Raw genomic sequence first — 14,855 nt, 5'->3', positions numbered from 1 at the left:
ACTCTCTAGCTCCCTTCATGTTGTTGCAAATGGCAAGACTTCAATTTTTTATGGCTGAATAATATTCAGTTGTGTTTCATTCCATCTTCTTATCCATCATCTTTTGATGGACGCTTGGGCTGCTTCAGTAGTTTGGCTATTGTAAATAATGGTGCAATAAACATAGGGATGGATGTATCCCTTTGAATTCGTGTTTTTGCATTTTTTCGGTAAATACCTAGTAATGAGATTGCTGGATTGTAGGGTAGTTCTATTTTTAGCTTTTTGAGGAACCTCCATACAGTTTTCCAGAATGGCTGTACCAGTTCACGTTCCCACCAACGGTGCATGAATGTTCCTTTATTTACTTAATTTTCTATGAAATTATAATTTAATCTCATATACTCCCAAAATTGCATCTCAGTACATCCAGGCATATCAGATATCTATCAAGTTTGTCATGTTGAGGAGATGTCTTTCAGAGCTCTTGGGCCTGATCCAATGTAGATATTTTGTTTTACTCCTAGAGTTTCTGTGTGCCACCCTCCTGGGCATCCCCATTCCCTCTCACTAATTGAATTTCAGTTTCCTGTGTCCCAGGTCTTCTCTTATTTTTAGTGAACTTCATTTTGGTAGAGCATAACTTCCTGAAGCTTTCTGAGAAAGGAAAATTTTTGAGATATTGAGTGTCTGAGAATATCTTAATGACACCCTCACATATTTGATAATTTGGCTTAGTAGGGTGGAAATCATTTTCCCATAGACTTTTGAGGGCATTGCTCCAATATCTTCTGGTTTCCAGGGTCGCTGTTAAGAAGTCCAAAGTCATTGTGATTCCTGGGTTTTTATATGTGTTTTGGTTTTTTTTTTCCTTTTTGGAAATTTGGAATTTGTGGAATCTTTTCTTTGTCTTTATTTTTCTGAAATCTCCACCATGATGTCCCTTCATTTGAAACTATTTTATGCCTTTTCCTTGGTACTCACTGGGCCCTTTCAGTTTGGAAATGTATGTCCTTGACTTCTGGAAATGGTACTGAGTTATTTCACTGATGATTTCTTCCCCCTGATTTTCTCTGTTCTCTATTTCTTAAACTCTGATATTTGGCTGTTGGGTTTCTCAGATTGGCTTTAATTCTCTTTTCTTTCTGATTTTTCTTTTTATCCTTGTGGGAAATTTGTCTTTCTGAAACATTAAAAAAACTTTATCTTCCATCTACCAATTATTTAATATCTGCCCTTGTACTTTTAATCTTCAATAGCTGTATTTTTCTTCTAATAGCACCTATATCTTTATAGCATCCTATTCTTGTTTCATGGGTACAGTATCATCTTTTATGTCCCTAAGGCTATTCATGGCCATTTGTTTTCCTCCATGGTGCTTTTTTGGGGTTTGGTTATTTGTTTAGTTCATTCTCTTTTATGTTGGAGGCTTTCTTCAGATGTTCCATGATCCTTGATTGTCTAAAAAACCAAATGGAAGCCGTGATCCATGAGTAGGGCTTATCTGCTGAGGGCTTCCCTATAGCATTACCTGTTCATTGGGGAACCCCCAATGTTAGAATATTTAGATCATTCCTCCTGGTATGGTCATGTTCCCCAAAGAAGGATCTTTCCAAGTATTACTTAAGGGAGAGGCCTGCCTTCTAGCATTCTGGGAACTGGGAGGGGGAGAAGGTTGGGACTCTTAGCTTTAGTACTGGCCCATGCCCTTTACTACGCCTGGGGATAAACTTCCAGTCTTCTCTCAGAGAGGGGGAGGGAGAGGAAGTGGGTATCCAACTGTTTCATAAGCAGACTTCCAACCAGTCCTCTTCCTCTTAGCCCCACCTTTACTCCCACCCAGTTGCCTAACATCCCAATTCCTGAGCCTGTTCTGCCATGTAAATAGGTAGCTTCTCAGCTTTTCTAGCTGCAGGTTTAAGATTTAGCTTTCTGGAGTCTGCTACGAGATTTACCACTAGTCTATATGCTCTCCAGCTTCCAAAATTCTGCTGCTGTTTTCTCTTCTGTCCTCTTTGTCCTTAGAGTTTACATTAAAAAAAAAAAAAGTCATTTGAGAGAGGAAGCAAAGCTATATGTGTGTTCTAGCCATCCTTACCAAGAAATCTTTTTTTAAGTTGAGCTATAATTCACATACCACAATATTCAAGCTTTTAAAATTGTACAACTCAGTGGTTTTCCATATATCCATAAAGTTGTGTAACCATCAACACTATCTAATTCCAGAATATTTTCATCACCCCAAAAGGAAACCCTGTACCCGTTAACAATCATTCTCTATACCCCCCTCCTGCCCCCTCCCCACCCAGCCCCTGGCAGCCACTAATCTACCTTCTGTCTCTATGGATTTGCCTATTCTAGACATTTCGCAGAAATAGAATCATACAATATGTAGCCTTTTATGTCTGGTTTATTTCCTTTCGCATAATGTTTTCCAAATTCAAACATTTTGTGGCATGAATCAGTACTTCATTGTTTTTTAAAAACAACAGTTCGGGGGCGCCTGGGTGGCTCAGTTGGTTAAGCAACTGCCTTCGGCTCAGGTCATGATCCTGGAGTCCCTGGATCGAGTCCCGCATCGGGCTCCCTGCTCGGCAGGGAGTCTGCTTCTCCCTCTAACCCTCCCCCCTCTCATGTACTCTTTCTCTCTCTCATTCTCGTTCTCTCAAATAAATAAATAAATCTTTAAAAAAAAAAAAAAAACAGTTCTGTTGAGATTTTAACTCCTCTTTATGGCTAAATAATATTCTATTGTGTGGATATGCCACGTTTTATTCACTCACTCATCAGCTGATGGCTATTTGGGTTGTTTTCACTTTTGGACTACTAGGAATAATGGCGCTATGAATATTGGTGTACAATTTTTTGTGTGGGGGGTATGTTTTCATTTCTTTTGTGTAGAGATCTAGGAGCAGAATTACTGGGTCACATGATAACTCTGTTTAATTTTTTGAGGAATTATCAAATTGTTTTTCAAAGTAGCTGTACCATTTTATTTTATTTTATTTTCCATTTTATTTTTTTAAAGTAAACTCTGTCCCCAACATGGTGCTCAAACTCATAACCCTGAGATCAAGAGTCCCATGCTCTGTGGACTGAGCCAGCCAGGCGCTCCAGCTGCACCATTTTATGTTCCCACCAGCAATAATGACGGTTCCACTTTTTCCACATCTTGACAACACTTGTTATCATCTGTCTTTTTGTTGGTAGCCGTCACAGTGGGTGTGAAGTGGCACCTTATGGTGGCTTTGATTTTGCATTTCCCCAATGACTAGTGATGGGGAGCATCTTTTCATGTGCTTATTGACCATTTGCACATCTTTGGAGAAAAATCTACTGAAATCCTTTGCCCATTTGGAATCAGGTTGTCTTGTGACTATTGAGTTCTAATATCTCTTCATATATTCTGGACATTAGATCCTTATCAGATATATAATATGTAAATATTTTCTCCTATTTTATGGGCTGACTTTTCACTTTCTTAATAGTGACTTTTGAAATACACACACTATTTTTCTTTGTCACTTGTCTTAAGAAATGTTTTTCAAAAGTCTTATTTTAAAAATAGCTTTATTGAGATATAATTAACACATAATAAACTTTACGAATTTAAAGGGCACAATTTGGCAAGCTTTGACAAATGCATACATCATGAAAATAGCTCTACAATCAAGATAATGCCCCCCACAGTTTCTTTGTGTCCCTTTGTCATCCCTCCTTTTTGTCCCTTCTTGCACTGCCCCCCACCCCCATCCTCAGGTAACTACTCATCTCTTCTCTATCACTGTAAATTAGTTTGCATTTCCTAGAATTTTATCTAAGTGGAATCATAAAGTATATACTCTTTTGTTCTGGCTTCTTTCATATCGCGTAATTATTTTGAGATTCATCCAGGTGGTGTGAGTATCATAGTTCATTCCTTTATATTGTTGAGTAGTAGTCCATTGTATGAATGAACCACAGTTTGTTTATCTAGTCACCTGTTGATGGACATTTGGGTTGTTTCCAGTTTGGGGCTATTAGGAACATTTGTGCTCAAGTTTGTATGGATACACAATTTCATTTGTCTTGATTATCCAGAAAATATCTGGTAAATATTTGAGTAACAGTTTCATTTCTTGAGCATCTCCTATGGTACCAGGCTCTGTGCTAAATGCTTATTTAATCTTACATCGCTGCAAGTTTAGTGTTATTGTCCTTCCATTCCAAAGAAGAAAACCAATTCAGAAAGGTCAGGGGGCTGGCTCAAGTCATGGGGCTAGGGTCTTTCTGACTTGGGATTTGAACTCAGGTGTGGTGCATCGAAGGCCATGTCTGCTTTTTCCCCTCCCCTCAAAATACATATACTATCTCCCTTGATTCTTGAAATCTAAGACTCATTGAATCTTCAAACCACAAAGTTTTTATTTTTATTTATTTATTTATTTTTAAAGATTTTATTTACTCATTCATGAGAGACAGAGAGAGAGAGAGGCAGAGGCAGAGGGAGAAGCAGACTCCCCTTGGAGCAGGGAGCCCAATGTGGGACTCAATCCCAGGACCCTGGGATCACCACCCAAACCGAAGGCAGATGCCCAACTGACTGAGCCACCCAGGTGCCCAGACCACAAAGTTTTTAAATTAAAAACTACTAAAATTACAAAAAAAAAAATTAATGTAAATTTTGAAATACACAGAAGACATAAAGATTAATAAAACAAATATGGTAGGTAAGCCACAAAATAGTAAGAAATAAAACCTTGCCAACATAGTTAAATCTCCCTTGGGTACCCTTTCCAGGCCCTCTGCAGAGATCCCCACTGTCCTGAATTTGAACCACATGGTTTGGACATCAGCATGACACAAGAGCAGAGTGGTTAAAACCATGGATTCCCCACTTCTTGGGTGCATGATCCTGCGCGAGCACATAGCCTCTCAAAGCCTCAGCGTCCGTACCTATAAAAGGAAATAATAGAATAAAACAGGCCTCAAAGGGTCACTATAGAGATTGAATGAAACAAAGCATGTAAAACAATTAGCACGGTGCCTGGCACAAAGGAAGGCTTAGTAAGTGGCAGCAAATGTTGGCACCAGGGCCTTAGAACCGTGGACTCAGGCTCATAAAATGTTCAAGTTAGAAGGGAGCATGGGGAACCCTGAGCGGATCATTCCCCACCCCACCCCTCACCTTCTGCACCCACTTTTCAGTGGGGAAGCAGGGGAGACAAAGGTATTTTCTGTTTCAAAGTGATTTTCCATCTAGGGAGTGAATGTTTGCCTGTTTCTTGCAATATCCAAAGTGCCTTATGATTCCAAAGGTCTGCCCAGAAACAAGTGATGACGGCCCTGAGTAGCCAATTGGAAGTATGCTGGCCTTTCTACCTGTCTGGGGAGCCCCCGCCTCCCCATCCTGTCCTGTTAAAGGCAGCTTTGCCCAAGTGGGGTTATTTCCAGCTTTGTGGTTTTCACTTCCACTTTTACCAGGTGGGCGGAGTGGCCTCCGGTGGACAAATCAGATTCCTCCTCAGCTCCGACTTCAAGAGGTAAGCCAGGGGCTCAGGGTTCCAGACACCCAGGCGGCGGCAGCAGCAGCAGAAGCAGCAAGTGTGGGGAAGACCAGAGGCCAGAACCATGGAAGACCAGCGCGACCTCATCTCCAACCATGAGCAGCTGCCCATGCTCGGCCAGCGCCCCGGCGCCCCAGAGAGGTATGTGTGAGCTGCAGGAGAGAGCACACAAATCCTGGACCACACAGACGTGCCTGGGTGCCGTGGGAAGAGCACTAGACAGGGAGCCACGGGAGGGATGGATTCAGGCCCTGCCTCTGGGTGATTTTGAGCAAGTCTCTGGCCTGCTCTGGGCTTCTGTCCTCCCCTCTATAAAATGAGGGAGCTTCTCCAGGGCAGGGGTCTTAAATTTCTTTGCATGATACACTTCTGTCCTCAAAATCATAAGAGAGCCCTGGATTCTCCCCCTAGACTTTCACATAATATCAGGGGCTTTCCAGACCCCCTGAAGCTAGACTGTGAATCCTAGGTTAGAAACCTTGGACTAGATTTGGAAAATGTTATGGATCCTAGATGGAGAAACAGAGTTTCTCAGAGAGGATGGTAGAAGCTGCTCATCACAGTGGACTTTCTCCCTAATTACCATGGATAGGTGTATGTGTTTGTATCAGGGAAGTGTGAGTAGATGGACGCATCCGCCATTACAGGAGGGATTGAGAGATGCCGGGAGGAGTCAGGAAAAGGCAAGGGTGGGGGCTCTGGCTAAATTTTTAGAAGGGATTGAAGGTTGATGTGGGTCATGCCCTGCCTGTGTCCCTCTCCCTTGCAGCAAGGGGCCAGCACAGCCATCCAGGAGGACCCCAGGACCCCTTTCCCAGGCCCAGGATTGTCTCATCCAGGTGTTTCCCTGGAAAAAAAAGACAAGAAAAGAAACAGGGTTAGAATGCGGCTACCCCATGGCCCCACTGTTCCCAATCTTCAAAAAGTAATTTGCAAATTGGGGCGATTGGCTGGCTCAGTCAGTAGAGCATGAGACTCTTGATCTCAGGGTTGTGGGTTTGAGCCCCATGTTGGATGTAGAGATGACTTAAAAAAAAAAAAAAAAGTAATTTGCAAATTATAGGGACTCAGAGCAGTGATGTCAGCTGTTGCCAGGCAGAAAGAGGTTTGGGAGAGACACTCAGAGATGTCATGAGGAATTGCATTCTGCAGGACCAGATATAGACCATCAGAGCATTCCTGTGAAAACCCCAAGGAATCCCAGGGCTAGGAGGGCTGACTCTCCTGTGAGGGCTAGATTCTGGTCCAGGTTCTGCTGCTGTCACATGTGACTTGGACAAATTGCTACTTCTCTCTGGGTCTCAGTGATAATAAAAACAATGAAGACACTAGTCGTGATAATAGTTCCCATTCACTGACTACCTGTCACCAGTCCTCAGCCAGGGTTAGTAATTCCTATGATTAGTTATGTGCTAAACCCAACCCTAACTCTCACAGTAGCCCTTTAAGTCCGGTATTTTTATCATCCCCATTTTTACATAGGAGAAAATTGAGGCTTTGTTAGTTAGCAGCTCACTGAAGCTCTCACAGCTAGTGAGTACTGGAGTGAGCTAGTGAGAATTTGAATCCAGGACTAGCCTGACTTCGAAATAAGAGCCCACTCTAGCATCTGGCCTCCTTCTAGAGGCAGGATTTGCAGAGAGGGCAGGGACGGCCACGCAGTGAGTCGCAGACCTAGCGCGAGCTCAGTGTAGAGAGAGGGTGCCCCCTCCTCAAATCCTTGCCTGACTCTCCTTTTAGTTCAGGGACTGCTTCTAAAACTGGGCCTGGTCCTGTGTGCTCAGTCCATTCCAGCCTTGAGCCTGTTTCTCAGACCCCTTTGTGAACACTTCTGCTTCGCAACATTTGTATCATGGTTCCTGCTAGTTCTGGTTGGCTCCTGACTTCAGCCAATTATTATTATTGTTTTTCATTCAAGAAGGAGGCCATGGAAAGGAGGAAATGAAGAGAGAGGTGGCAAGAGTTGGCAGTCATCCAGAACCAGGGGACCCGCATTCAAGGGGCAAAAGGAGGAAGGAAACCAGATGCTAAAGTTAACTATTAACTCCCTTGAGAATAGTACTCAGTGCTAACTGTGTACCTAGGTGTGGAGTCAAGAGCTTTACCCTCATGATCTTATTTTATATAAGAACCCTTTGAGTAGCTGTTCCTACTTCAAGTTACTCGGAGGGGTTGACTTACCCCAGCTCCCTGACCTAAGGGGGTGGCAGAGCCAGGATTCCACTCCAGGTCTCATCTCCAATACGACTGTAGATTCTTAGGCCTTATGAGAAACTGAGGTTCAGAGAAGGTATAGTGGAAGGTAGAACTGGGACCTGATTGGGGTTGCGGAGGGGTGAGCATGTAGATAATGAGCTGGAGAGCTTGAACCCAGGCAAGACCCAGGCTTGGGTGGATGTTCACAGAAGACAGGCCACCCCTGTTCCTGGAGAAGGCCAAGAAGTGGTACTTGTTTTCTCCTCCTGTCTGCTCTCCTCCTTTTCCCCACGCGGGGTTTTTGCTTTCTCCTAACAGAACAGCAACCTTTTGGCCTGGACCTTGGCCCAGAACATGCAGAGGACTGGCAAGCAGAGAGCCAATGAGAATGAGCTGTGTGATGTCATGAGTTACTAGGCAGAAGGGTCTCCTGGAGTTTCCTAAACTGTCCTTGTTTGGTTCCTGGAGCAAGCAGAGTGTAGTCTCATGCTGACAGTTTCTAGTGGGGTTCTGGTAGCCCCACCCCTGGGGTGAGGTGGGAGGAAACAGGCCAGGAACTCTCAGGGTCCTGGGGCAGGATCCTTACATTCCCTAAGCTGTGACATATTCATGTGCCCCCAAAACCGTATCCAAGGCCAACAATTCCAAGAACTCCCTGAGGTCTGGCCACCCCTCCCTGTGCAGCCAACTCGTTCGGAGAATGTGAGACATTCTCCCAGTCACACAGGCTCAGGCACCATACTCCTACTGAATCCCGCCCTGGGTGGGTAGTACCATCTGAGATACTTGCGTGGTCACAGTCAGATCTTGCTTCAAAGAAGAAAACCACCAAATCCTAGAGTTGCTGAGGTGAGAGGCACCCACATGACAGGCCCGGAGAATGGCAGAGACTTGCTCAAAGACACGGAGAGTGTGGGGTGAGGATGTGTCCCCAGAGGGAGTGGTGCCCGACTCTGCTCCAGTCTGACATCATCCACTGCCCCCAGCCTGCTCCTAAAATGTCAAGGCCTCACTTCTCGTTTTCAGGTGGGCCACATGCTCTGTGGTCCAGGGCCCACTTCCTTCCCGTTTCTCTGATTTCACTGCAAAGGTGGGGGAGGTAGGGAGGTGAAACCTGTTCCCCTTGAGGGCAGTCCTGATGCTCAGGAGACCCCGCTGGCAGAAAGAACCCGGGGAGACCCTCCATGTCAAGCCCTTGTAGCACAGGTGGGACGAGGCCCAGGAAGGACAAGGCACTCGTCTCTGGCTCTTCCCCACTCCTCCTAGGTCCAGGGGCAGCGCTAGGATTTCTGCTCAGGAGGACGGGAGGAGAAGCAGTGGTCAGAATTGTGGGGCTGGGGGAACGTCTCTGAGCTGTGTGTCCATAGGCACTTGTGTGTGTGTGTGTTCGGGGTAGCCGAGGGGGTGGAGGAGCTGACGGAAACGGGGGGCATCCCCCTGCGCTCAGTCAGCCCTTGGGCAGCCACGTCTGTGGGCCCCCTCTGACCGACCTCCTGCCCCCCAGCAGCAGGTGCAGCCGAGGAGCTGTGTACACAGGCTTTTCCGTCCTGGTGGCCCTGCTCCTGGCCGGCCAGGCCGCCACCGCCTACTTCCTGTACCAGCAGCAGGGCCGGCTGGACAAGCTGACGGTCACCTCCCAGAAGCTGCAGCTGGAGAGCCTGCGCATGAAGCTCCCCAAGTGTGCGTCCCCCACTCCGTCCCGACCTCCCCCACCCCACCAGCCTGCCCTCAAGACCCCATGCCTGCACCCAGCCGGGCCCACTCTCTCCCTCGGGTCTGGGATTCCAGCCCCTCCTCACCGGGTTGATCTTGTCCCCAGTCCGAGTGCTCTGCTCCCTGGGCACTGGGGCCGCACTCATACCGCGCCCCCTGTTCCCACAGCTCCCAAGCCTTTGAACAAGATGAGGGTCGCCGCCCCCATGATGATGCAGGCGCTGCCCATGCCAGGCCTGCTCCAGGGGGTAAGGACAGCCCGGGGCGGGGGAATGGGGAGGTGCCATCTGGCCTGGATGGAGGGCAGGTGCCGAAGGCCGGGGGAGGACGGCTGAGCCAGGAAAAGCCCAGCCGGGGGCGGGGGGGAGCTGTTGGGGGAGGACGGGCCTGCCTTAGGAAGAAGAGGGCTCCCAGGGGTGGGGGAGGAAAGAGCCTCTTGGGGCCATCCCTGGGCTGTTTACAAAATGCTTCTCGTTTCCCAGAGCATCTCACGGCCCCCTCCCTTCTCAAAGCCCTTGAAGTCCTATATGGGTAATGTTTCTGTCCTGAAACAATGTGCTGTCCACAAAGCCCTGGGCAGGAAAGCTTATGCAGATTTGACCACTAAGGACGTTGACGCAGTAAGGGAAAGTGACTGGCTTGAGCTCTCCTACTTGGGCTCCTACTCCGAGGTGGCGGAGATGGGCCTGTTCCTGTTGAGCCGCTGAACTCCGGGCTCCTACCCAGACCCGGAGCTGCTGGCTCTGTTGCAGGGCCCCTCCTCTGTGGGTCGGTACCGGTAACCCCCGTTTCTTTCCTTCCACAGCCCATGCAGAACGCCACCAAGTACGGCAACATGACACAGGACCACGTGATGCACATGCTTCTGGTGAGTGGGACCCCATGGGTGGCCCAGCCTGCCCACCCATGGTTCCCGCGACACCGCACTCCAAGGCCTGCACGATTCCGGCCTCACCAGATTAGCGAAAGAATGCCAGTGTGGCCCTTAGCTGTCATATGTAGTCTAGCCCTGCCATCCGCTTGAGTGTTTGAGATGGAGAATCTGAGGCCCAAAGCCCGGAAGTGACTTGCCCAAGATGCCCATTTTCCCTTCCCGAGTTTCTGCTGTGTGTCTACTCTGCACCAGGCGCTGTGCAAGGCTCTGGGCTCACACTGGGAAGCAGTCAGACTCTGCTTCCAACCCCACAGGGGTCCCAGGCTGATGTGGGAGATAGACAAGTGACCAGGTGATAAGGGACACGCAGAGGAAAGCAGCAGAGGACCCAGCAGGGGGGTGGGGGGTGGTGCAGGGGTGTTGATGAGGGGAGATCTGGAGGATGAGTAGGAGTCTGCAAGGAATAGAAGACGGGGTTATGGGTAGAACCGGGCCTGGAACCTGGGTCTCCAAACTCCCAGCCCTAGGATCACATAGCCGTGCAGCTGCAAGGCCCTTGCTGCCTCCCCCCTCCTTGGCCCCATTATGGCAGAGGTGCAGGGGAACACAGCTTGCACATTTCACCTTGCCTGCCAGAGAGCTCTTTTTACACCTTCTTCCTGCCTTGCTACCCCACAGGAGACTGACCCCCTGAAGGTGTACCCAAAGCTCAAGGGGAACTTCCCAGAGAACCTGAAACACCTTAAGAACACCATGGGGCCGCTGGACTGGAAGGTTAGCGGCTTGCCCTGCGCCGCCCCCTCTCACCCCCGACGCCTGGGACCGGCTGGCTCGGGGAAGCTATCCCCAGGGAGCTGGGGTGGTGCACCAGGGCCAACAGAGCCACAGACATGAAGGCTCCGACCTGAGGAACCACCTCGACCAAACCCTATGGGTCTCTAAGAGGGAACTTGGCTGCAGCTGGACTCTGGGGTGTTGGGTCCCTCTTGGACCCTCCATGTCTGTCCCCAGGGGCAAAGTCAGGCAGGGCTGGAGGGGGCTGTGGGGCCTGACCCCTTGCCTCTATCCCATTAGGTCTTCGAGAGCTGGATATATCAGTGGCTCCTGTTTGAAATGAGCAAGAACTCCCTGGAGAATAAGCCCGAGGTTCCACTAAGAGGTATGGGGAGCAGGAGCCTTGGGATGCCAGGGCTTCTGGAAGCTCCCTCAGGGCGCTCTGGGAGCCGCAGTGGGACTCCCCCAGTCTCTCTCTCACTCCTGTCGCTCCCGCCTGTTCCTTCTGGGCTTGGTTGCTCCCCCTCAGCACTCCCTTTAGAGGCTGACCTCCCTCGTGGAGGCTGGCACTGCACACGTGGGACCTGGAGACAAGGACCCGACACATCCCAGGTGTCATCACAGTGACCTTCTCCACTCAACCCCACGCAGGTTCTAGTGAGGGGGCTGGGCAGGGCTCATGACCCCACCTGCCGAGGGACCTCCCCGAGCTCACACAGCCAGTACACGCCAGACGAGAGGACCTTGGGGTTTTTCCGTCTTGGGGACAACGTATGCTAGGATTTTCAGCCCTAAAGCCTCAAAGAGGGCCATGTCCTCCTCCTGGCACTAATTTGCCACACAACTTTGGGAAGTGTCTTCCCTCTAGGCTTCAGTCTGGGGAGTGGAAGATCAGGGGCCCAGCCCAGCCCACCAGAGGCCTCCAATCTTCCCAACATAGATTCACAGAAGGCACCTTCAATGCCATGGTGACCAACTGCCAGCTGACGTTTGCATCCCTCTACCACATCCTCAAAGCCCCATTTGTACCTGGATAACGCCAGTAACAGAGGCTCAGACTTACCGAGATGCCCATTGCTTTTCCCAGAAATAAGAATCACAGGTGCAATTCCAAACTTTAATAGGCATTGAGTGTCAGAAGAAACCGAGTTCTGGGATAAGTCAGCCTCGTGGCCATTCACTTCCACTTCGACCTCACACCTTGTTGGTCCAGGCCTTAGTTTCCCCACCTGTGCCGGGGTAGAGCGAGCACAGCCCCGTGGGCAGAAGGCATTAGGCCCACGGCGGCGGGATGCGGACGTCTGGTTCTGCCGAGGTGCCGGCCCAGGGCCTGCTCACTCACTGTCTTCACCGTGCCTGTCGCTTCAGTACCGACCAAGTGCCAGGAAGAGGTCAGCCGCATCCCCGCCGTCCACCCTGGCACGTTCAGGCCCCAGTGTGATGAGAACGGCCACTATAAGCCGCTCCAGTGCTATGGGAGCACCGGCTATTGCTGGTGCGTCTTCCCCGACGGCACCGAGGTCCCCCACACCAGGAGCCACGGGCGCCGTAACTGCAGTGGTAAGCAGGGCCTACTTGGCCAGGGAGCGTCACAGCAGCAGAAGGACCCAGAAGGCCCTGGCACACGTGGGGCGGCCCCTCAGCCGCCCCTTCATCCACCTACGCATGCAGTCTGTCCGTCGGTCCTCTCTCTCCTTACATCCACTCATCTGCTCACTCATCTGTCCTTCCTTCCTCCATCGGCGACGCTCACGCCGCCAGGCACCGCCCACCCATCTGGTGTCACGGCTCCCTCCCTTGGCCTGCCCCGAGCACACCTTAGTGCTGCCATCCAGCCAGTCCTGCCTCCACCAGGCACGAGGCCGGTGGCCAGGCTGGGACGAATGACCCCAGCCTCTCGCCAGTGGGTGTGGGAGGCTGGACTGCCCAGTGACACATGGCCTTGCTGTTCCCTTGCAGAGCCACTGGACTTGGAAGACCTGTCATCCGGGCTGGGCCTGACCAAGCAGGACCTGGGCCACGGTAAGGGCCCCTGTAGGGGTCATCCGGGCCCCAGCAGCTTATCCCCCGAGGGGCCAAATCCCTCACGGGCCCTCCAGTGCAGCATGACCCCGGGCCATTCTCCAACCTCCCTGGGACACCCATTTCACACCCGAGGACCGCTACTAGGGGCTGTGGGGGTGGAGAGTCCTCAACTGCCCTGAGATCCCAGGGTGCTGGGAAGGGGCAGGGCCAACAGGTGACCCCCACCCTAACCTGCTGCTTCTCTTCTCCGTAGCGGGCGTATGAGACAAGCAGACGCAGATGCCGGCACGCAGCCTGCCCCGCATGGCCTCTGCCTCCTTGCTCCCCTCCACCCCCAGCCCTAGCCCCCCTCCTTCCCTTACACACTGTCTCCCACTCTGCGCCTCCTTCCATGACACCCTGGCACCTGGCTCTCCATCAGCCTTAGACACAAGTCACGTCAGAAAACAGATGGAATGATGCAGGAGGGTCCTGCTGCCTGACCCCTCACCCATCAGCAGGAACGCATGGCCCAAGGAGGTGGACCAGGAGCTAGGCTGACCCCCATTTCAGCCTCCAACATGGAGCCCCAAGATCCAGGCCCACAGACAGACAAGATGGAAGGTGCAGGGAGAGGGGACAGTGCTCCCCCACACCCAACATGTTAGCTGTTCCTGCCCTTTTGGCCTTGCCTTCCCAGCCTACCTAGCTGCGGGGAGGAGCCACGCTTCCCTCCCCAGCAGCACCCCCCCAGGAAGAACCAGCCTCTCCACAACCCCCTCCCCTTCCCTCCGTGCGGCCAAGCTTGTCACTGGCCCTCAGGGCCACAGCTCTGAAAATAAAAGGTAGTAAGTAGAACGCTTCTGGCTCCTGACTGTTGTTGGGATCTGGCTCGGGGACCCCAAGGAGGTACCTGAGACCTTGAATCCAGTGGCGTGGGGGGGAGGGCACAGCCCAGCGAGCCCAGCCCCAGATGCCTGTGGGGCCCGGCCGGGCTGCGGGAGTGCACTCGTGGGGCGCAGGCATGCCTGCTTGCCGTGGGGACACACAGGCGCACCCTACTTCCAGAAAGAAATAGGCTCTTGCCCAGAATCGTTGAAGTCCAAGTTCGTCCCGTCCTCATGTCTCTACTAAGAACAACGTGAGCGTGAGGACGGACGGCAGGGCGCAGGCCCCGGTGTCGGGACTGCCAGGAAGGGGGCAGCTGTGGGGAGCCAGGGGCTCACGCCCTACGTACACCCGCGCGAGACCAACACGCGTAGCAGGAGAGAGAGGCTAATACGGGGCAGGGCCCCAAGTGAAGCGTGCAGCGGATGCCAACCCGGGTCTCCGAGACCTCCAGCCCAGCGCTCTCCTTTGCCACATGGCCTCTTACTCTCGCTGGCAGGAGGCTCAGGGCCCTGGAGAGAAAGCTCGGCGTCCTCTGGGGCTCCGCGCGGCTCCGGGCAATGGCATGGCTGCCCTGGCCGCTTGCCGCACATACGGCACCCAGACAGATCTCTGGAGTTCACGTATTTCTTGTCTTCATCATCCTAGAACCTTCGTTATCTGGACACGAAGGCAACTCAATCCTACCTGGTTTCCCGGCTCCTACTCTGCCCGCGGTTACCTATTCTCTACCAGGCACATCAAGAGGGCCTGACTCCAGCTCACACCCCACCTTCAAAAGGTGGCTCGGAAAGGCATCCCCCACCGGCCCTCTTCCACTTCCTGCCTCGGGATGTGCCTGGCCCTAACCAACCAGGCTGACGATGCACGAGGTCCCCCTT

At 51.2% G+C, this 14,855-nt stretch overlaps 1 protein-coding gene and 1 long non-coding RNA gene across 5 annotated transcripts; one reads left to right on the top strand and one right to left on the bottom strand.

The window, feature by feature from the left end:
- Window positions 1-4,379: 4,379 nt before the first annotated feature.
- Window positions 4,380-8,766, bottom strand: LOC144381081 (uncharacterized). Of its 2 annotated transcripts, none has more exons than XR_013445559.1 (3): window positions 8,512-8,766; window positions 5,147-6,372; window positions 4,380-4,914 (listed from the first exon to the last, which is right to left on the bottom strand). It is a non-coding gene; the product is annotated as an uncharacterized LOC144381081 (long non-coding RNA). The 2 variants fall into 2 exon arrangements; XR_013445558.1 differs by having other exon boundaries at window positions 5,440-6,372; window positions 8,512-8,762.
- On the top strand, window positions 5,531-13,944 carry CD74 (CD74 molecule). Of its 3 annotated transcripts, none has more exons than XM_036113571.2 (9): window positions 5,531-5,666; window positions 9,229-9,401; window positions 9,603-9,682; window positions 10,240-10,302; window positions 10,987-11,082; window positions 11,383-11,467; window positions 12,451-12,642; window positions 13,042-13,104; window positions 13,361-13,944. In XM_036113571.2, the coding sequence occupies exons 1-9, from the start codon at window positions 5,590-5,592 to the stop codon at window positions 13,369-13,371; spliced, it is 840 nt and encodes a 279-aa protein (XP_035969464.1). In that variant the 5' UTR covers window positions 5,531-5,589; the 3' UTR covers window positions 13,372-13,944. The 3 variants fall into 3 exon arrangements, with proteins under 3 accessions (XP_035969464.1, XP_035969465.1, XP_077922868.1); XM_078066742.1 differs by having other exon boundaries at window positions 5,534-5,666; window positions 9,226-9,401; XM_036113572.2 differs by lacking the exon at window positions 12,451-12,642.
- The last annotated feature ends 911 nt before the right edge of the window (window positions 13,945-14,855 follow it).

Source organism: Halichoerus grypus, chromosome 2 (assembly GCF_964656455.1).
Source record: "Halichoerus grypus chromosome 2, mHalGry1.hap1.1, whole genome shotgun sequence".
Lineage (NCBI taxonomy): Eukaryota > Metazoa > Chordata > Mammalia > Carnivora > Phocidae > Halichoerus > Halichoerus grypus.
This window is presented reverse-complemented; position numbering and strand designations above follow the sequence as displayed.

Excerpts from the sequence above, each read along its gene's own strand:
- CD74 (XM_078066742.1), top strand. The coding sequence starts at position 5,590 with ATGGAAGACCAGCGCGACCTCATCTCCAACCATGAGCAGCTGCCCATG. Across the intron at positions 11,083-11,382 it reads TGGGGCCGCTGGACTGGAAG|GTCTTCGAGAGCTGGATATA; the intron begins GTTAGCGGCTTG and ends CTATCCCATTAG. Across the intron at positions 11,468-12,450 it reads GCCCGAGGTTCCACTAAGAG|TACCGACCAAGTGCCAGGAA; the intron begins GTATGGGGAGCA and ends CTGTCGCTTCAG.